General features: G+C 40.8%; 1 protein-coding gene across 35 annotated transcripts in view; it reads right to left on the bottom strand.

Moving 5' to 3' along the window:
* shot (dystonin-like protein short stop) overlaps positions 1-22,208 on the bottom strand; it is a 111,223-nt gene extending 89,015 nt beyond the window's left edge. For 20 of the 35 annotated variants that reach the window (XM_065475375.1, XM_065475381.1, XM_065475392.1 and 17 more), the window contains exon 1: positions 575-1,327. In XM_065475375.1, the coding sequence (XP_065331447.1) occupies positions 575-716 (142 nt within the window). In that variant the 5' untranslated portion in view covers positions 717-1,327. Of the gene's footprint in view, positions 1-574; positions 1,328-21,800 lie in introns of those variants that run through there. The other 15 variants (XM_065475379.1, XM_065475382.1, XM_065475394.1 and 12 more) reach the window with 10 other exon arrangements.
* Between the last annotated feature and the right edge of the window lie 843 nt (positions 22,209-23,051).

Genomic DNA, 23,051 nt, shown 5'->3' with positions numbered 1-23,051 from the left:
CGAGTATTTGCTAGTGTTGTGCCTCTGTTTATCGTTTCGTGCTCCTCCTTTATCTCACTTATCTCGAGGCGAAATAATATGAAGTTTATATCTCGAGCGACACAAAGCATACGTACGCACGCTATCGCGCGTACAGTCGGCAGCCGACTGGTTTGTTTCCAGCTGCTGGTTATTTGCAGAGAATGCAAGAACGCGAAAAGGAATTCTATGCCCCAGCGGTAAATAGCGCGAAATAACCAAGATTGTAGCTGCATCGAGTAATTTTCTTGAACGTAAAATTAACTTTTAATCACAAAGCAGTTAAGTTGACAGAATTAGTATTTTTAAGTATTTTCTATAGATACACTAAATCTCTTTGAGGTGGATAAACAAACACAATACTTAAAAATGGATTATAGACTAAAAGTGTCTTTATCAGTAGTTGGTAAAGACCGTGTTATTACCTTCGTTTCACAACTCGAATTTGTGGTTCATTTTGAGCAGTTATTGGCAATCTCCACAGCGAACTGACAATGCCAAACCATGCGTGATAGGTTCCAACAGACAGGAAAGAAGAAAGAAAGAGACCCCTCACCTAGAGTTGAAACGAAAATCTCCCACAAACCTTTGAACTTTGACAAGTTCTCCTCGTAGCCCTGTTGGTTTTTGTCGAATTGGTTGGCCTCCTCTTTAGGGTCGAAGCCGAGCCGCTCCTTGTAGTACGACTGGGTCGACATTTGTGCACCACAAAATCACCAGCAAGTCAAACAATCACTGGGTTCATGACCAAGTCAGGGTCCACCACCTAATAGCGACTGTGCGGCCGGTTGGTGCGAGTGCAGGCCGGGCGGTTGCACTTTCGTCCCCACCGTCGAGTGTCCTGTGCTGTCAGCTGCGCGCCTTCAACACGGCATAATCCGTGGGGGTCACGTGGCCAGCGAGACGGGGGACACCTACCTACAGAAGGGGTGTGCCAGTCGGAGCCCACGACCAAAGCGACCTGCTGGTGCGACCATAAAAGGCCTCCATGCTGACCGCACCGCGTCACAACGGCGTGTGGGTCGTCCAAAGTGGGGGCCCGCGATGCGTGGGAAATCCGGTTTTTCGAAATGACGCTTTTCGCGGGTAGACGACGTCCCTCCAGTTACTCCTCAGTCAGTCAGTCAGTAGTGCTCGAAGGCCTCTCGCCGACTGACGGTGACTGCCGCGGCGGCTGCCTCCGACACTCTCTTTCTCTCGCGCAAGCAAAACACGCGTGCGGCGCTGATGCAGCCTAGTCTGTCTCAACGTGACTGCTCTGCTGCTTCCTGGACGGTACCGTCCGAACCAGCCGACTTCTTTGTTGTGTCTGCGCCCGGCGGACCAGTTAGTTTGGCGTCCGGCGGCAGGTGCGCGTTCGCGAAACCGAGCGACAGGTGGAACACCACGCTCCCGCCATCTTCCGGACGCCAGCGGCAGTCGACCTTTGCTTGTCTGGTGATCATGCAATCTTGATGGAAAAATAAAAATAAATCATCCACCTAGCACTGATGCGTTTGATAGAGGAGATTTTCCGACCCTGAGAAATAAGTACCACAGAAGTTGCACAGACAAAAACGGAATGAATTATATGAAGACACAATGCACGTAGCCCATTAAACTCATGTTTGAAGTCTTTGGACTTTGGATAAGGAAATAATTTTTCTTAGTAAATATTTAACTGATAATACACTCCAGAAATTTTAGACATTTTAATCAATGTCAAATCGTGCTGATTGAAAGATGATTAACTAGTTGTAAGCTATTATTGTATGGTTGGAACCTTACAAACCCCGTTTTTTTCAATTTATATCAAAATTTATTAAGTGCGACTAAAGTTCTTCATTAAAACAAAGGTGCTCATCTCTTGGCAGTTTTGGTCGTGAAAACCTTGACCTACAAGTGATAAATATATTAACAGAGAAAAAATTCTGCAACAAATCACAATGAAATAGGCGGAAACCTTCTAAAAATTTTGCAAATTAAAATTTACAATAATGACTTTTAAATAATGTCATTAAAATGTTTTTAAACCCAAACTTCGAAAACATGTTTTGGAGCAAACTGCAATTTATTTTCTATTTAGTAAAGATTAAAAATTAGTTAACATTTAAACACCTATTTTTCAAAAGAGATCAACATTAACGCAGAAACAACACACAGACGAGACATTGAAAAGAGACTTGAAAACAAACAAGGAACCACACAGCTATGCAACCTGCGAGGCCAACATGCTCACAGCGTAGTCTAGCTTACAGAAGGATAGAGAGAAGAGGCAATCGACGCATCCTCGGTTATTATTAGCTACAGAGGGGCATAAAATTTGCCGCGCTGCCTGTTCCCATTCTTGAATAATTGAACGTAAGGACGATGCGAATAGCCCCACGGGGTTTTGGCAAGCGTACAGACCCTTTATGGCCGAGAACACCAAAGAACACAAAGGTTAATAAAAATAAAGGATCATTTCTTCCACTCGCTGCTCATACTCAATCTCGACGCCTTCAAAATAATAAGCGGACGACCGTAAGTACAGCGATTTGGATGGATGGCGTCACTATTTTATGTGGTGTAACTTATTCCTAGTGGCTGGAGCATTATCATGTAGATTGAATGCAAACTGTTGCAAGGTGACCCTTAAATACTTAACGACTTTAGTTTGTAGCCTCGCCTTTCTGCCAACAGGCTTTTGCTCGTTGGATGGACTTCCCAGAAAAATACATTGGGAAATTATCGTAAATGTGCGCAAATTTCTCATAATTATAAAGCTTGTGTTTACAATTTGGCATAAATTATATAAGCTAACCATAAGAAAATCTGCCTAAATGTGAAAAAGAAACTCTGTCTAACGCAAACTTTGCAAGTCTCCAAATCTTTATCAGAACGATCTCCAAAAATACCTTATGCAGTCATTAAATTTATCAATTCACCTAGATTACCTGTAAAAATTTACTCAAAATTTCCCCATCGGATAAAGTGTTGCGAGTTGCTTGGAATACTTGTTCCAAGACTGGAAGGTATTCCTTCATTTTGATATACGAATAAGTAAAATCGAAACTTTCCAATACCATAGTCGGTTCTCCCTTGTCAAACACATAAATAATGCAGACTCGCCCACAGATAATGAGAGGCAACTTCCCTGTTTGACATTTACCTTAGGCGCCACTTAAATTCTCCCAAGATAAATGGTGCTCCCATTTGAAAACATAATTTTGCGCACAGAGACTTTTCAATTTCCTGCCCAAGATAACATCGAGCAGAAGGTGATTTGCATATGAAATCGTTTTGAGAGCGATCATAATTTTCTTTCAATTCGGCATACATAATACAATTCATCGTATACCAAGGCGAAAAAGAAATAAATTGTGCGAGCGGCCTTTCGAGATGCGTTTGCAACTAACTATAAACCCACGTCGGATGGGCCGTTCAAAGGCGCTAATTTGGCAAAGCTTCTGATAATCACTTTCTAAAGCCTTGTGCAAATGACACGCGTTCGAAAATTCATCAACGAAACTTGATACGCATAAAAAGTCCTTTTATCCGATGCCGCCGCATTGTACAGCCCAAGATTTATGTGTTTGCAGAACCTGAGGCAACTGTCGGAATTTTAATTTATTGCCCAACCTCATTTACCCTGCAACCACAAAGTGCGAATGAAGGAATAAATTTGTTAATGCAACAGTAAGATCTGAATTTCAGTTATTAAGATTACAAACGATCGCTCGCAGGCTTGCGGATGTGCGATGCGGTTTTATTGCGGCAAGTGAATACAGTTTAATCGTACGACTACGACTACCACCACACGCTCGAGCACACAATAAGTTGAATTCTGTTAACACCCTTCAATAAACGATTATTTTTATTGCGTTGAGCACATCTCAAGCGAAAAGTTATGAACTCTCTTAAGAGCGAGACAAAAAAACACTGTAAAAAGGCAACAATTCAGTTATATTTAAAGTATTCTGTTATTAACATTTAAATGTTTTTCGGCTTAAATTTATATTTGGTTAAACGGTGTGACCTCTAAAATGCTATTCCCTAATTGTCAGCATTAGAGCAGAGACACGAAATCACACTTCCGGGACAAATTCGCATTAAAACCGCGAATTCGCGCACCCTTTGCTTCCTGGTGCCACCTCCCGCGAAACGGAGAACTACTACGTGCGACAGCACTCACACGTGACCCGCGGCTTTGTCGGACCGAGGACCGCTTTACCTGCAGCAAACAGGACACTCGCGAGACAGACAATTTGCCGGCTCACAGGACTACCGCGCAATGTTGAGCGAAGAGTCAATTGTGAAACACGCCGGCGCTGAGACCATTAAAAGCAAATCATGTTCGTGAAATGACATCGACCTTCGTTTTCTCTGCTAATTGATCTTTAATTTCATCAGGACCTAAGAAATGTTTGAAAATGTCCAATTGACTGGGAAATGGTCGAAGGGATCAACGATGAAACACATCACGATTTGATTTGATTGATTAGCTTAGATTTAATCTGCGCCCAAAAAGAGAACAATACTTTTGACATCAAGCCCCAGCAGCTGCTCCGTGATTCACAAAAGTGCGGCCTTGCACTTTAAACACGACGAACAACGGTGCTTCTTTCTCCCGTGATAAGGAAAAAAGTATTGAGCCCTCAACACCGCTCTCTTTTGCTGAATAAACACCTGAGCAACGAAAAAAAATGTGTGTAATAGACTCTCGAGAGTCGCGAATAACAAACAACGCGCCTCGCGGCAAGATATGATCTCCCTCCTTTGTGACTGAACACAGAACGAAAAGTAATTTGACGCAATTCCGGATGTCGTTACACAACATGTAAAGCAGGTTAAAGAGCTTCTGAAAAGTAAAACGATGGGAGCATTCTCTACTTTTCACTTGTCTGATGAACAAAAAACCAAGACCAAGTGAATGAGCATGTGGCAGTCAAGAACTAATTTTGCAGGAAGAAAAGTCTAAATTAATTTCGGGTAGGCCCTTTAACCTTGTTAAATGTCTGCTGTTTTTCAATTTCTGCTTAATTATATCCTTGATTTTCAAAGTCCTGTCAAATTGAGCAAGGCCGTAAAAGTTAGCAGAGGTCGGAAAGGGGTGTAGCCACTTTGTGCGTTCTATTCTCACGCAAACAAAAATTAGAAAATTTTCGTGACCCAAGCATCAAGAGTGCGTCGTAATTAGGCGTCCGAGCATGGCTGTGACCATCCAAACGAATTGGACCTTAATTACACGCGAAAAACGCCCTGCGGATGACATGCACGAGAAATGAAACGAGGTGTGCCTCACGAGCGATTATTCGCACAAACACTGCCACCGCATTACGCGACACCCACTTGCCACGACCATTTATTTGCATTTCATTGACCGAGGCCGTAAAACTCGAAATGAAACGGAGCACCGCAATCGCGCGGCTGAACGCTCTCCCGGTCTGCCCTTTAATTTGAGATGGAATTTTGCAAAGGAGAAACTCCTTTAATGGCAGCTCTGCTGCGTTACGTGCAATTCGAAATGGCTTTCCACAAGAGAGGCCAGCGCTATAAATCAATAAACTTTTGCACCAAAATTTCACTCTGTCTGGACGGAACAACATAATTAGAATATTACTTTTACTGTGGTTTTTAATTTATGCAGTAGCTATTTTTACTTTATTTCCAAGTATTGATTTTATTTCCGGACTGAAGCCACAGCCGAAGATAGGGTCGAGTCCGTTTTTCACGGCAATGCAGAGAGTACGGCACAAGTAGTGGTGCAGTGTGTCTACTACTAATGGAGGTCCCCTGGCGAGGCCAATGAAATCCGTGCCCGGAAATGCTGCGAGCAAGAGGAAGAGCACATTGCTGCACACATACACACCTATATTGACAGTACATGTGCACATCAAAAAGTGCGCTGTTCTCGTTTGGTGTCCACCATCTTTGACTCGGTACTCGGGGGCAGCGGAACAATAGTTACTTTTTTATTATTGAAGGAACTATATAGGAATACTAAAAAGTTCAAATCGATTTTTCTTAACACTGCAATGACAAGTTAAACATATATTTTCCTTATTCTCGTGATTCTTGGCAGCCACATTAAAAAGCATGTTGTTAGAAAAGTCAATGCATTTAGCAGTTTGCAATTTTTCCTACGCAAAAGATGCAGCTGAATCAGTCAGTCTTAAACTGTGTAATGGTATTTTTTTTTTTGTGAAACGCCGAAATTTGCAATATATCCAGACAACAGGCACGACTGTTTTTTCCTCCAATGCCAAATCTTTGGAGGCACCTGTACTGCAGAATTATTCTTCTCGAAGGTGGTCATCTTGGCGGAACGAGTAAAGAATTGCCGAGAAGAGCAGACAATCGAAGCCGCGCGAGAGGATTTTTTTATCTTTTCTCTCTCTCTTTCTCTCCCGATACAAACATAACAAGCATTAAATAATACGAGCGTAAAGCAACGAAGGCTTGGCGGCTGCCGCAGAAAGTAAGAAGCGTGTGTTTAATTGCACTTCTTTGTTTCATCCGTTGTATGTGTTTGCGCGCACATACAACACAGTCTGCGATCGCAGAGAGCTTATTTTTATACTTGTGCTTCAAGTTAAAACGAGAGGAGTAGAATCAAAGGCAGGCATGCAGAACGCTGCGATATATATTTCTCCTCGCGCCAACCAGGGTTGCGAATCTTCCCATGCAAAGTGTAATTACCGCAGCAAGCGCGAATCGACAACACGCAGTATCGCCTCTAATGAAAGGAAATAAAATAGCTCGACTATTTTTGGAGGGAGACATTTGATCCACTTGATTTCTGTTTCAGGCAAGTAGGCTGTTGGGAGTTCTTATGAGGAAAATAATATTTTATCTCTTTCCAGTTAAAAATGAGTGTATTGTTGTTTTTCCTACAGTTTCAAAATTCACAGTATTTCAATCGATTCAATGAATATGATTGTGGTAATTGAGATTATCAGCATCAAATTTATTGATATAGATAAACGTACAAGTAGATTCGCTGCTGCTTTGGCGGGGCAAAGTTTGGTTTCTAAGAAATTCAGTTTTCACATCACTCATGTTTGTATAAAAATTTTTCTCTTCTGTCGAGCTTTTTGATAGTAACAGCTGATTATCACAGAATACTAGCCGGAAGGAGGAAAATTCAAATAATTTGATCATATTTGATAGAGGATCCCTCATGTCGATCAAGGCGAAAATAAAATTTGCACCGCAGAATCTAAATTTAGTCGCTGGCGTGTCAAGTGGGGCCGCCAGCTTGACGAACAGACGAGTGAACGCAGTGAATGTCGATTAGATCGCAGCTGGCGAGGGACAAGAAGCTCCATGCGTGCTCTTGACGCCGATTGTGAACAATAAAAATGTGTGAATGTGCCACTGGAATTCACACATATGATTGATTTATGTGTTTATATAAGCCTCATTAAAATTCCCAGATGGAAAATAAATTCAGATCAAGGCAGAGAAATGGTGTAATTAATTTATTTTATTATTCAGCGGGAAAACTGAAACCTGGAGGAGCAACAAAAATTCTTCGAAACATCTTATCATCAGCGACACTAACAAGCAGTAAACATTATATCTTGAGAATTGCTTCTATAGTGGTGACATCACCGAAACTACACACAGAAAGCAATGTGAGAATCTTAGGGACAAGGTATGTGCTCTCGTGTTCGTCTCAAAGTAAACGACAGCAGCGTCGATGCTTATTTGCCTTACATATAATCGGGCACGGCCAAGAAGACTGATTAAAAAAAAACATCGTTTGACAAAAAGAGACGTGCCGCCAGCGGATTTTTAAATACACTCGGGGCGGCACAGGCCCTCAATGAAATTCAAGCAATTGTTGATTCAGCAGCGCGTAGATAGCGTGCGAGCTATTTCTGGTGCAGTGACAACAAGTGCGAGGCGATAAACACTCACTCCTCAGGGGGCATTTCGAGGGAAAATCAAAATGTGAGTCTGGGATGATTATTCACCGATAGTGATATCCAGCTGCCACCAACTTTGGCTTTTAGTTTCGTGTGCCGTCAAGCTTGACAACAAAGGAGTGAGTTGTTATGCATGAGTATCCATCCCCGCATGCGACTGTCATTAGTCTTGCTGACACCGCAAGGTGGTGATGATTACTTGCCACAGGAAATTTATCAATCACTTCAATATTAAAGGGCATAACAGGCGCAATAAAAAGAATTTTAATTATATATGTCCTACAAATATAAATATTTCAATTCTATATTTCCAGTAAAATATCTCTTTTTTTGGTACCAGTTGCAGAATAATTAATTGAGAACGGATAATTTCAGTTAACTCATTTGATAATGTTTCTAAAATTGAAGGATCTCTCATTAGTTTAAATAAAGAAGCTTCATTTCGAATTCAAGGGCAGGTCATTTAAAATCTGACGTGTTTTTATTTTGAACAGGTTTATCATTTCCTGTTGCTTCATATTCTCGAGAGTGTGGGAAAGGATATAAAAGTGTGCAATTCGACGCTAGAGGAGCTTTTAACCAATTAATTTGCATTAATGGATAAAAAACCTGACTGAGTTTACTCCAAAGGGTTACGTATTGAACTCACGATTTCTGGCTCTGCTATTATGGTCATTATCAGTGTAAATTGTCTGCCCTAGAGTGCGGAGAGTGGAGAAGGAAAAAAAGGGATTTCGAAGCGTGAGAAATCTAAAATTAGACAAAAAGCCTCGGCTTTTTTTCCAGTGCATGAATGGCCCCACCTTGACTTGCAATACATAGTAGGAATATTCTCTTAAAAGCATGAACGGCTTGAACGCATTTTTACGGCAACTGTAACACTATATTATTTTGTTGTGAACTTGTGATATGGGAACCCCGAAGTGAACAGTTACCTGCTGAGAATCGAATTTTTCATTGTAATGGGAACATTATTGCCAAGTAGCAAAGCAGTGCTGCTTTGGGAATCATGTCGACACCAATTAAATATTAAATATTCAGCAGCGCATAGTTTTTGCATCACCAGTTCCTTTATGATTGTTTCACGAACAACGAATTTATTCCATAGTTTCATCATCACCATAAGAGCCTCGTTTCCATCATTCACCTTTCCGTGCAAGACGTAGCGAAAATACAATATTCAATTGCACACCGTCGTAAATTAAGAAGGTTAAAACCTGTTTGAATATGCGAATTCTTGAAGGACAGCGGCGTAAGTTAGGACTCGACACTGCTGAAATGAGCTGGCACTTGGCGCAGATGGGTTAAGGTGAAAAGATATCTGTTTGCAAATGAACTGGTTCTCACTTAACGGCATGTATCTTGGCGACTAAAGGAGAAATACCAAAAAGTCACACGAAAACTTGCTACGCAGACCGTGATTTCTTATATTCTTTGGAAACATTTGAGTGGAATGAATTGAGTTCTTTAGCATCTATAATGGATAAAAAGGAAAAATGTTTAAAAACTCACAAGAAAATCTTTGGCTTAAAAAATGTTGAAGTAATAATTATGGCATGCAACGTGAGGCCCAACCTTCGGTATTGTTTGTTGATAAACTTAATTATTAGTTTTCAACAGATAACTCGTCAAGCCATAGGATTAAGAGGGAATGCGATCATAAAACAACTGCACCAATTGGCAAGACTCAGTCACTCATTAGCGACATTATTGCGTCACTTTTCTCGAAGGACAAACACGTTTTACAGCATTTAGCCCGAAGACAACTTCAAAATAATGACACCGACAAGCGTAATCGCCGTGTGCAAGCATTTTGCACTGTCCAAATTCAGAAAATTCGCACCGGTTAGGGTGCGATTACGAGCAGGACCTTCCTTATGCGAGAGTGACGTTATTCTCTCCTCCAATTTATCATTTCCACTGCCAGTTTGCATACCAATTAAGCAACTGCTCGCAGCTCATAAATAAAAATAGCTCTTACGTGAACCTTGATTTGAATAAACCAGCGTCTTCTCGGAACAATGCTCACTTTTATCTTTTATGGCATCAAAATGCATTGCTTGCATGAGATCAGACGCAAATGTGTTATACAGTGAAAATAATGGGCTCTGCTTGTAAGCTCGCAAAGTGCGTCCAAGCTAATGGACCGTGGAAATATTTATTTGCATTTGTTCGCTAAACTATGAGCTCAGCACTTTTCTAGGAATGGTCCACTTAAGTGACGGCGTGCACTGGAGCTGCCCGAAATGTGGAGTTTGCCATTACGAAAGTGATGAGTGTCAGACTTGAAATAGCTCTGTTTGTTTAAGTTAATAAATAAAAACCACTTAGTTAAAACACTCAGAAACAATAGCAAATTTTACCGAGTCGAAGAAGAGGTACAATTCCCAAATCATAACATTAGTTCCTCGATTGGATTGTGATGGAAATAAAGGCCAATAGCTTTGAAAGCACAGTTTAAAATGCTTCGCGAAAGGTCCAGGGAAATGAGCTCAAATAGCAACATCCTATTGTTGACGGTGTAACAAATCACGGCTAACAAACAATTCGCCGCCTAACTTTGGATTGCAATCAAACATATCACGCACCACGCTTTTCGGTCAGACGAAATAGTGTGTCAATCAACGATCAGAATGAAAATCACGCCACCCAGCCGGAAATAAGACCTTTCCCGATCAGCGGCGGCGGTGTCGGCACAGTTACAAACTTCCTTCTCCGCAACGCTCTTCAAAACAACACGTATTTTGAAAAAGCAAACACACCCCTGCGCGACACGCGTCTCATGCAAATTGCGCGTGAAGCCTCAGTCCCACGTGGGGGACACGTGTTCTGGAAGCCGTGCAATTGAGCAGTGAAAATAAAATTCCCTTTTGGCCGGAAAAGGTCTGATAGTTTTTGATGCTCGGCAGTCGCCAGGTGTGCTGCTGCTCTTGTTACACCCACGATGCATTCATCAAGCTGGCAGCTCGTCGGGAAGTCACGTGCGGTGCGGACCACCATGCACCTTTTCAGTCTCATAAAGTCAGCTGACGTTTTTATATTGCGATTGCGGCCTATAGGCGTCGAGTGTCGAGTCTGCAGTGTGCGCGAAATCCAGAGCACGCCATTGCGGTAGCAAAATTCTATTTGCTCTTCACAATTGGCATTGATTGAGGATTGTACGAGTTTTTGTTGCATTCAGAAATACATTTACAGCTCAATCTACCTCACATGGAGAGTAGAATTGAATACAAATTGGTAAATGTTTTACATTAACTTCGATTGAGTTAGAGCTAAATTAAATTTGATATGTTGGTATGAGACACATCATCTATAAAAATCATGACTATGTTTCCCGAAGATTTTAAATATAATGTGATCGTCACGGCCCAAGCTATAAGTACAACAAAAGACATTTCATTTTAATATTTGACGGTTACCTTTGTGTCAGACGGTGCAAGTTAATTGCTCTAAAAATTCTAGTTCATATTTGTGTCTACAGAGCTTGGAGATTAGAAACTCCCTCACATCACATACGTAGGTAAACTTGGTCTCTGACGGCGCGGGTGCGCATGAATAATAAATAAATAAACACATCCCTAACGCGGGACGGGAGGCAAAAAGCAAGCGACGAAGCAATAGGCATGCCTGACGTGAATTTTACTAGCAAGAAAACTGGCCGAATATAAAAAGCGGCGTTTGAGGCATGCACGCGATGCCCTCTCTCTGTCCAGAAGTAGACGCAATCGATACACACTCATTGGAGCGCACGTAAATAAAAACCACAACTATGGAAAGGCCGGCTGCTTACATCGAGAGGAAAGAGTTGCGGCTCTTTTGGGGATGTCAGACGGTAACTCTTTTGACTTTCAGATCGAAGCCTGGTACAGAAATCAGCAAAAAATTAGACTGCGTTATCTTTTAACGGACCACACGTAACAACGTTAAGTTAGAAAATAGTTAATGATTAAATTATTTCAGATCAATCAGCTCGGGAATCACCAAACACGAGTGCCAAACCAAAAGATTAGTAGCTTTGGCGAGCAGTCGATTTCTGTTTAATCTCTGTCTGTGTGAGCATGAAATGTGCTCTTCAAAATCAAACTTCTCAGTAGGCGAACAGCCTAAAAATAGTTCAACGTCCGGCCGTAAAACAAACACGTGAAAGGTGAACAAGCACAATGTTCTTAATACGCTGGAGGCACAATGTGCACGAGTATGAATTCCCCAAGTCGCGTTATCAGAGTCGAGGCCCACGCCTCGTACCGATGACATCAGTGGGCTTCATTGTCATTGATCAGCACTCTCGGATCATAATAATTGATAATGGCTGCGGCCGTCGCACGTAGCCGAGCGCGCGCACACAAAGCTCCAAGATTGCCAAGTCGTGATTGAAAAAAAAGATTTCTTGTCTGATATCTGCGCTAAACGAGCGGTTAATTAATGCAAACATAATACAACATGTTCACAATTCAAACAAATAAGTGTAGTAATGCTCGCAAGCTGCACACTATTAAACAACTGATACGTGTGCATGCATAATTATTTAATAATCCGACTCGCACAGATCGAGTTGTATGTGAGGCATTTAATCAAGCAGCTCTTGCTCGTTATGTTTTTTTTTAGATAAATAGCATCTATCACTTCAGATTGAATCCTGTTTAAATCAAATAATAAATACTCTACGCGGAACGGTTAACGTGGCTGTCATTATTTACAGAGTGCGCACTTAAATTTGATTAATGATATTTATTACCTCTCAATGGCATCTCACGACATGCCTCGAATACTATTTGACTGTCATTAAACAATTAAACACCCGTCTTTATTAGTCTATATATTATAAATATTGTCAAACACGATATATACAGAATGCGAGAATGTTTAAAAACAGGAATTATATTTTCGCACGGCAACCACTTATGGAGCCTCGAAATTCAAGGGCAACGGGGCTGAAATTGCCGTCAAAGTACCTAACACTGGGAAACTTGGCATTATCAATAAGAGGTCTTTTCGGAAAGTTAGGCAATAAAAATACGGCTTGCATGATGCATGCAAAATCTGTTGCTGGACTGGCTGGAAGGGCGGATTGATGGTGTGCGTGTAGGCGGCCGTTTAAACATTTCAATTTTATGTATATGTGCTCACCTTTTGGCAGGGCCGCGAAATTGAAACAAACGATACACGCCAGTCTCCATGAGATGACCTATTGACATTGCTTTACAGCTGTAAAAATGCTATCAGAGGAAGAGGATTCCGCTGTCATAGGTCAACTTACTGCAGTCTGCAGCAAATACGTGACACAGCAGCATGTAGATTGAACACATTCCATTTGTTTGCCATAAATGATTGAAGACTAGAATTTAAACTTCTGGATATTTCTTGCTTTGCATAACATACGCGTCTATTTTTTGGCTTCCCTCTGTACGTAGACATTGGTAACCAATTTTGTTTTCCTTGTGTCTAGACGATACGCGCAGATTTTTTCGTCCAGGTAGAGAGCCCGATCAGCCAAAAAACTCGTCTTTATTGATCTGGGTGAAACCATTGCTGCGAGTGATAATCCAACGACAAAAAGAGGACGGCACACTCATTGACAATGACCGCTTGAATTTTAGCCGAATAAGGCTTCTTTTTATTTTTGCTAAGCTGCCACTGTTCAAGGACTGACTGCACTCATACTATACACACTCGAGTTGGTGGAAACCGAGAGTGACACGTCGTTCGCAGTAGGTTTTAACCCAACAATAAGTAGAACCATGAAAATGCAAGTGCCCACGACTGTGGGAACGGCTTGTTTTCGGACCGCGCGATTTCAACGCCTACCGCGGATATAATACATGAATTTCCCAGGCTGTTATTGTTTTCCGCTGCAGTCATAAATTTGAATGATCGTGTTTCCTCCAAATTGGAACTCATGGTTATTTCTATAGCAGTAGTCTCTATGGACGTATGCTCAAATATTTAGTTAGCATTAATTTGCTTCATCTAAAATTTTTCCAAATAGCAAACTACATTATTTCAAGCATTTTCAAAAATATGTGCCATTTTAGACGTAGACGCAGCAAGATTTATATGACAAGGAAAATGCTTCATGATTTGTGATTAAATCTCATCTGGGGCAAGTTTGACATACATGCCACGTAACTGTGTGTTTTATAAATGTAGCCAAGCGACGACAGATGACAGCATGGTATGAGGCAATCGAGGAATTTGTGCAAAAATTCCTCTGCTTGAGTAATTGCACGTACATTCATTCCCCAAGCACCATAAAGTGACGCAAGCCTTTACGATTTGTGCGGTACCGCATCGTTTTGCTGGAGAGTCACACCCTCCCTCGTCCACAAAAGTGACGTCACTTTTATGGATTGGCAAGGGATGACATCACTTTGCACGGTCCAGACAGCGCACCGGCCTCCCCTTGCCTGCACAGGGCCACCTGCTTGGCGGTCGTGTTTTGACGCATTTCGTATGCAAATTGCTTCGAGATTGATAAGGGCTTGGTTGCCCTCTCAAAGGGCACGGACAATGAATTTTTATTGCAATCCAACCGCACGAATTCGTGCAGATTTATCTCCGCTCTCTGCTACAATTGCCAGAGTCAGTTGCTTCACATAATCATTAAAAAGCGAAAATGGTAGTGTAATTATAAGCGAAGCAAAACTATAAATTTTCGCGCTGCTTTTCTCCTCAATTACTAAACCTAAATCCACACGCGTTATCGAACACAATGCAATGGTCACTTTTTAAAAGCAAGGTTTGCCTCGTCGGTCGTAAATATTTCATATTGTGCGCCTTGCGGCACTCCCTTTTGCGGCTATATATACATAAGTACATTCTTTGAAGAAGGTTTACGCAACAATTCTTTTTCTACTCTATTCTACAGGCTAATGCATTGAAATGAAGCCAAATTCTGTACGCATGAGATGGTTTTCAAACACATGTAAATGTGAAAGAATGAAATAACTAACAGATTATTTGATGCAATAAGATGTAAGATTTTCCTGTAAAATATGACTAACATTTAATAGCTTTATTTAAATTTAAGGTGAGACGAGTCCAAAAATAGACAATAATTGCTTCCCTAATTTGCTAAATGCACACATCACATAGAGACTATCGAATCTAACTAAATCAATAGGAATCATTATTTCTATAAAAATCAACGTTTTAGGTATCGCGTGTCCGCGATCCTTTAAAGGAAAATAATTGTCAATTTATTCTACAAGTGGTAAGGTGAGACTCGACCTACCATCCTTCATAATTTCAACGCTATACTTCTGAGAACTGATGTTTGAACGAGTTTCGCCCACTCGTACTGTGTGTAACGCGATTACAGACGCCGTTACTAAACGAGAAGCTTCTCCTGCATAATATTGTGAGCCAGAGATTGTAAAAATCACCTTTGGTCGTGTTTCCACAGAAGTTCCACGACTGTAATCGACATAAATATCGCGGTATAACAACGATCAAGCTTACCCTCTGACCTTTTATCAAAGCGGCACAAAAATCAATCAGCCAGGTTGGTTTTCAATCTGCTGTGATGCGGCCGATTAAACAATCAATTGCGGCGAGAGGTTAATTAATCGACGGCACGCCTGCAGAATTTATTTTCGTAATAATTTCGCCTCCGTCGCTTCATAATTTGATCTGAGCGCGCCACGATTTTGGCTCATCAGTCTCGCTCGCGGCGACCCGCCTAGTATGCTTTATGATCATCAGCTGCATGGAGATGAGGAAGCTAATCATCATCATCAAACTCGTGGTCCAGATGAGATCTAACAGTGACAGCATCCCGCGCTTTTTATTTACGATCGCCAAGGGACTCACTCGAAAACAGCGTTTTGCTCTCAGAAGCTTTTTGATTTGTGACGAGCGTGCTGCAACTTGTTTCACTTTTGCCAAATTATTTGTACATTTAGTCATAACGCTGTTATATTAAAATAACAAAATGCTGCTTTCTTACGTATTGATTTAAATACGACATTTTTACGACGGCGAATTAAAAAGTTTTAGAATAATTTTAGCGATCCAAAAGCTTTTAGAAAAAAAATATAAAGAGAAAACTTATGTGGCTAATTATAAATAGAAAATGAATACGCCTTAATAAAGCATTCTTAAAATGAAGCTATTTGTTTAGTGGTAAAATGAAGGGGGAAATTTGAAATAATGGTTCATATAAAGAAAACAACAATAGTCACCACACCCTCTATAGCGTGAATTCAGCAGTTCAAGTTGTAGCATTGAGCTCAAGCCGGATCCAAATTATTCACCGTGCACCTGCAGAAACAATTGCTCTCTTGGTGCACAGCTGTCTCAAATAACATTATAAATCATTTTGCCTCACGAGATTGCCAACGCCGCCCACCATTCATTTTTTGCACTTAAGGCTCAATCAAATATTTATTATGCAAAACGCATTCCCGACTGGAAGATCGTCATTCTCACTACGGCTAATTAACGGAGAGTTGGTATCGTATTGCCGGCGAGTGTGTGTCAGTCGGAAACAATTTTCAAGACGTCGCATGGAGCAGGGCAAACCGGTGAGCACAACAAAAGGAGGCATTCACCTCAGTTAACACGGCGGCGACGGAGTTCGTTTGATTGCTCTTTTCTCCTGCAACCACTGCCGCAGCGTAATAAAGCACTGCCATTTTGCAATAATTATTGGTGTGTGTAAAACTATGGAGAAAGCAATGCAGAGGGAGTTGGAAAAATGCTGACTAAAAATATATTAAGAGTGCGTCAGCCACACGCCTTAAATGTGCAGGCGGAAAACATAGCAGCTAATCCACAAATTTAATAAAGCGTACAAGAAAAACACTTTAATTATTAAATCCTTCTTTTAAGGTCTCATGTAAGAGAACAAACCTTTACAAGCATCCATTTTCATTTTTAAGATGAGAAAAACTGAGCGTCTGAATGGTCCAGCAACTTCTTTTACCATCACAAAGCAATTTCAATTTGACCTTTTGACTAAAGAGGTGCGGACTTGAATTAAAACGCGTTAATTGAAAATAAGCGATTAACCTTGCGAGTAGTAGCAACGCAATTAGTTATGATTCGTCATGCTTTTATCAAGATTTTGTTCGCAGCTTCAAATGAAGCAGTTGCGAGATGGTTGACGTCGAGTAACTCAACCTGCCGCTTTCTGGAAGAACAACTCCAGAGTCAGGTCTGGCGTTCACCTGTCAAACAAGATTATCTCGTTGCAAATAATACTACTTACTGCCTTAGTACGCGAATAGTTTGCGCTATCTTGCATTTGAAATACGTTTATTTGTTTTCGTGAATGCAATCTCACTTTTAAAGTATCGCAAACCTCTTGAATGAAAAACAGTAGCATTAATTTTTAAATTGAGCAGGAAATATGAAGAAAAATTGCTTTATTTTAAGATTACGATAAGTGGCGTATAGGTGACTCACGGTGAATATATAGCAATTGACGATAATTACTATATAATCTGCATTAATTTGATCTGATTCAAGGAGACACTAAGAGCACTTGAATATGGTGCATATTTGAGATAAATTATGCAATTATTTGATGTGTGCACACTTGCCTTGCAAGTGGGACAAAAATAGAGCCAGAAGCGTCTCGTCTCTGTTCTTTTCTCGCAACGAGCCGCATTAACCGCATCTTCTCGCCTCTCGGAACAAATAGCGCTTAAAGAACATGACCGCGAGTCGAACGCATTTTATAAATGCTAATGAACCCGCTCGCCCAGCCAACTCACACATGCATAATTTAACAGCGACAGAGCAGGCAATTCGCATTTCGGTCATGCATCGCGGATCTGCAGAATTTTCCATTAAAATTTGACTTCACTGCGGCACGAATCTGCACATGATTTGGAAATATACTGCGTCTTCACTTTAAGCTTCTCTGCTCTTGTCTAGATTGTCAACAATAAAAGGGAAAATTTTCACCAGTAAGCATCTTGACAACACACGAAGAATTTCCGACAATTTTTACTAAACTAGGAAACGACTGAACCACTTTCTAGCATGCAAGTCAGCTTGCTTTTAAAAATATTCAACTATTCTGCCCGAAAACGGAGGCTTTCAGAAACTTTTCCAACAAATATTTGCCTTCTTCGATGGAAACCCGGCGTTGTTTGAGTCGTTTCCTTCGGTGCGCATCTCTAGTACACATCAGCGTCTCTCGCGTGTGTCGTGAGCCAACAAACAATCGAATGCAGGCGCTAGCGATGCGTGTCCATCAGCTGCCAGCCGAGGGCAACAATATCGAGCATATCAACTATCATCATGCTCCAGCCGCCCGACGTACATCCATGTGCACGAAGAACAGTACGCGGTCAAACAGTTTCGGCGGAAGGCACTGCCGTAATCGTAATGTTAATGCTGCAGTTTGCACCAAATTTTGTTTTGTGGTCGGCCCAATTAGCCGAGCTTTTAAGTCTCGAGAGGGCATTCTACTTCAGGAGCGATTCCAAGTCGCAACAATTTTATGATAGATCGTGAGGCAAATGACTCTATCTTTTCTAGGAATAGTGACGCACGGCTGCCTCTAAATTTCGCATGATATGCAGAAAATTGGCGAGCATGGTATCGCTGACGAGAGATGATACTCGATGAAATTTGCTACACCTTTACAAGCAGAGTTATGTCCGAATGTATATTTTCATTTTAAGTATTCAATATCAATTCAATAATCAAAAAAATTATTTTAATTTAGGAAGAAATTTTCAATTTAAATTGACGCAACCATAAATTAAGAATGCAATTTTAACACTGACGATAGGAGTATGCTTCTTTATATTTCTGGCATTTTCAATTGATTCCATAGCTCTTTAAGTCGCAACCATAATTGAATTAAAGTGGCCACGAGCCAATCGATGGAATCCACCACTCGTGATTGATGTTGCGATAATGAGTGGGAAATCAGGCTAATTGCCCAACGTCCGCCTCAGTGGAGGGCGAGGAAAAGCGTTTCGCGCCTGGAACGGGTTGGTACCGTCAAGGAAAATCGCTGCCCGCATCAGAAGGGTCCAAACCAAGAGGTGGGCAAGCGTCAAAATCCACACGCCACCGCACCGTCGCTTCGACTGAATACCATATGCGTATATTCGCTTCGATGAAATAAATCACATTTATACATTGCACAGAAAAAAATCAGGCAGGTGAGCAACACGAATCGCCCTTCGTGATTAGCGTCTCGTTCGGCGTGTGTTCCGTGCTCGCCCACACAGGTGCTTCTTTAATTGCCTCGCCAAATACGAGCACACAGTTTGGGCCATTAGAATCGCTGAATATACTTTCTTTGAAATGAAATAAGGTATTGACAGAGGCTTAATTTCGCTCAATACGGTTTCTAGTCATCACCTTGTAATGAATTCATAAAATTTTAATGCAGATTGATTATTAAACCTAGTTCTTATTTTATTGTTTTTAAGTCAGGTGGAACAAATTTAGGATTTATTTTCCTCGATTACAGATAACTGTATGTAAAAATAAATGAAAATGTTACATTGTGTTGAATGCAAGAATAAACAACTATAATATTTATATAATTGGTTACAAGAGTAACTTGTCGGTAGAAAATATTTTATAATACGAGCATTCTCTTATTTTCAGTGAGGCAAATTATACCGCAATAAGATAAATTTGTGGTACGTTTGGTTTCCGCTATTAAAAATAGTAGTAGTGATCCAATTTCATTATTTGAATGGTTAGTTTGGCCCTGTTTGACCAGATTTTTCCAATATTAACAAAACAAACACATTTCATCAAGCATGACCAAATATGAATTAGTTTTATTGTGATGACATAAGCTTCCAAAAAGGCATCTAATTAATCCTATCAGTCCAACACAATCTGCCCTTTTACGATGTTTTATTGCCATCTCGCTCATTTCACTTTTTATTACGACGTGGGCCGACGAAGCACTATATATCGTCACACACGGCCACACTAATCTTATCTAGTCCCTGAACACCGCATTCTCTTTTGCTTCTAATCCGAGCACACACATCATGTCCACAATAATTTTTCGCACATTAAAATCATCTTGAATGTCTCAAGTGCAAAAGTAATCTCCAAGATTTGTAATGATCGTTACAAAATAATTTTCTGCCCATCACTGCCCTTGGGATGAAATTATCTTTTCTTTCAATACCTCGCGGGCTCCATATACTGTTTATTTTTTATCTTTATTGTTTCCCTCGAGAAGCGGCGGCAGCGAGAAAAACTAGTCCTGGTTCGACCGGGCAGACACAAAATCCGCAGTGCAGATGATGATAGTTCTCTGTGCACTCGGCTCTTCGTGTGCGTGGATGATTTCATTGATGTTGCCACTTCTCTTAGCCATATCATGATGATGTTATTAAGCAAAAGCCGCATTCGTTTTGTTGTGACCTTCCAACTTGGGTTAGTAAATCAAAGAAGCACGATTCTGCCTGATTGCAGCCGAAAAGCGTTGGAAAGTTGAACCGTAAAAATGCTCGGCTCAAACGTTTTCCCAGACAGATGTGCGCCTGCAGGAACAGAAATGCTCCAATGGTTCTTTCCGCCAATTAGAGTGCCGTTTTTGAGGATTTGATCGCATCGATCGCCATCCAAGGGCTCAGTCAACTCAACGGAAACCGCATCGTTGGATATTTTTTTAAATCGAAATACGTTTCGAATTGATATTTAAATCATCTCACCAAACAGATCAACTTCGTTATTTTTTATTTGACTGACGTGAGCAGCAGGGTCGGGATTTTCCTGAATGTAAGTCCTTTGATTCTACCTTGCTCGAGTTTTATTGCAATCTATCTTTGTTAGAATTCTGCATGCCAACCAATAACAATCAGCCCATAAATTCCGTCGCTGACTGGAAGATTGGGCGCTAAGATGTTAGCCGAGGAGCAATTTGGCATTTTATCTGCACGTCCTTGACTCGGAAAGCTGTTTTGAGCTTGTCAGAGGCAAATTGCCGCCCATATTTATGCATGCACCGTGAAGCCATAAACCGGCCGAATTTGTGGTCCAAGAGAGAGTAAAAAAATGCGCCGCCAGCGCTGAGGGGCGATTAATTATCCCACCTGAGCAGGCCTTGATGCGATAATTAATACTCTGATTTGAATATTTGCGTCAAGCTCCTCGCGGAATGCTGCACACCCGGAATCGCTCTAGCCCCGAAGGCACTGCCCCCATTAAATGTTATTATTTTGGTTTGTATGTAAACAGAGAGTGCAGCATTGGTTCGCCCTTGACAGACCCACTGACTGATCTGAAGATTTTTGCTAATCCTTCATTGTTCTACTTCCTTGATCTGATCTGGTGTGCAATTTTGTTTAAGAGTCCAGTTTCCTTGATCATTTCAGCAGGAATAAATATATTTATTCTGTTTTAGGCACTGTTTAAATTAATGAATATCAATGATGGCCTTAATATAAACAAATCTCATGGCAAGTGATTGGACTAATGGATTTATGCCTATAATGTTAACTTTTAACAAATGTCCGAATATACTTGGATATTTAGTAACGAATTTTAAATTGGTTGGAGATCACCCAATTCAAGAAATTTTTATTTTTCCACATAACGGAAGTCTATTATTATCTGAACAAAACCAGCGTTATGTATTGTTTTAAGTCAGTTTATCACGATACTTTAAAATATAGGTACGAGTACCAAGATAAAAGTTCTAATTACATACAATAAAGCAAATAATCAGGTTGTTTTCATTTAAATGAAGTTAATAGTAAACAAACGTGTCTTTGGCAAGCCTATATAAAGACGATAATAGCGAAAACAATTTTCAGCGATGACAACCGTCGAGAATTAGTGCAAAAACAATACCGGTTCGCGAATAACAGCTATCACAATCGACGGATGCCGGGTCAGCGAGTTCATTCATCAAAATGGTTAATATTTAAAAAAAATTGTCTGTCTGGTACTCACCGGCAATCCTGAGAACCGCCCTGTCAGCAGGGTCCAGCTGCAGGATGCTGAGGGGCTTGTCCTTGGCCCACTCCTGAAGGCTCTTGTCAAAGGTGAACTCCATGGCTTCGATCGATGAGCCGGCTATCCTGTCATCGCGGGGTCACTTTGGAGACGCAGCACCATCTCGGACACCACCGGACAGTCGGTAATTTCGCGTTTTCGAGTCGTGTCGAACCTCGTCTTGCTGCAACGCCGGCGCTCGCGGACCAACGAAAGGAGTCGCGACGTTCGCGGACTGATAGCAGCTGAATCACACGCGTTAAAGTGCGACTCGGTGATGAAGCAGCGGCAGCAGCAGAAGCAGCGTGTGTCGCGGCTGCCCGCTCCACTCCCCTCGCGGCCAGCTGACTTGCTCCAGTTCGAGGCCGCTAGGAGCAGCACCGCCCGACAGCCGGCGCCCGTTCGCAATAGCTGCCGTCGCGACTCTCAACACCCACACGCCGCCGGTGTCTGCAGTCTCGCCAGCTCGCCTCTCCCTCGCCCTGGGCTATTGAACGCTGCACCTAAAATTATCATTTTTACAATCAGTTCACGTTACTTAATGTGACAGAAACAAATTTTTTGATTAAAAATGCTAATATTTTTGCCAAAATTATTTGTACATCATTAAAGTAATTTGACGATTATTTTTTTACGTGATATGAATTTCACACTTAGACAAACATAACGTCACATATAAAAGTGAATATTTGAGAAAAATAGATCAAATAAAACTTCTTTATACCAAGTGTACAAAGTTGAATACAGATGAAAGATACCGCCTAATGAACTACATAATTATATGAAATTTGTTTTTAATTTGATAAAAATATCAAAATATTATTTTCCATATTTTAAGCTTTAGTAAATATCACTATCCAAATTAATCAGCATTTTAAAGAGAAAAATTCAACAGGAAAAGTAACTTTAAAATTTGTTTTTAATCTCTGTTTGAAACATTGAGATGAAAAATTTAAATTAATTTTTAAAATAAAAGAACATTACTAGTTGGTCTTTGGTCTCTCAACTTTAAATATTTTTTGTTGGCCCACAATTCGAATGAAATTAATACCATAGAAATACGCTTACTTCATAAAAGCCTATTATTGTGTTAAATTCAAATTTTAAAACCGAGTGTGCTATTCACATGTCAATTTTGCAAGTTAAAACCCGTGTAAAACATTTTTACAGCGTGAATGAATTTTAGCTCAATTGTGCGGTTATTTAAAT

Source organism: Cloeon dipterum, chromosome 1 (genome assembly GCF_949628265.1).
Source record: "Cloeon dipterum chromosome 1, ieCloDipt1.1, whole genome shotgun sequence".
Taxonomy (NCBI): Eukaryota; Metazoa; Arthropoda; class Insecta; order Ephemeroptera; family Baetidae; genus Cloeon; species Cloeon dipterum.
The sequence above is the reverse complement of the archived record's forward strand: the minus strand, read 5'-3'. Positions and strand labels throughout refer to the sequence as shown.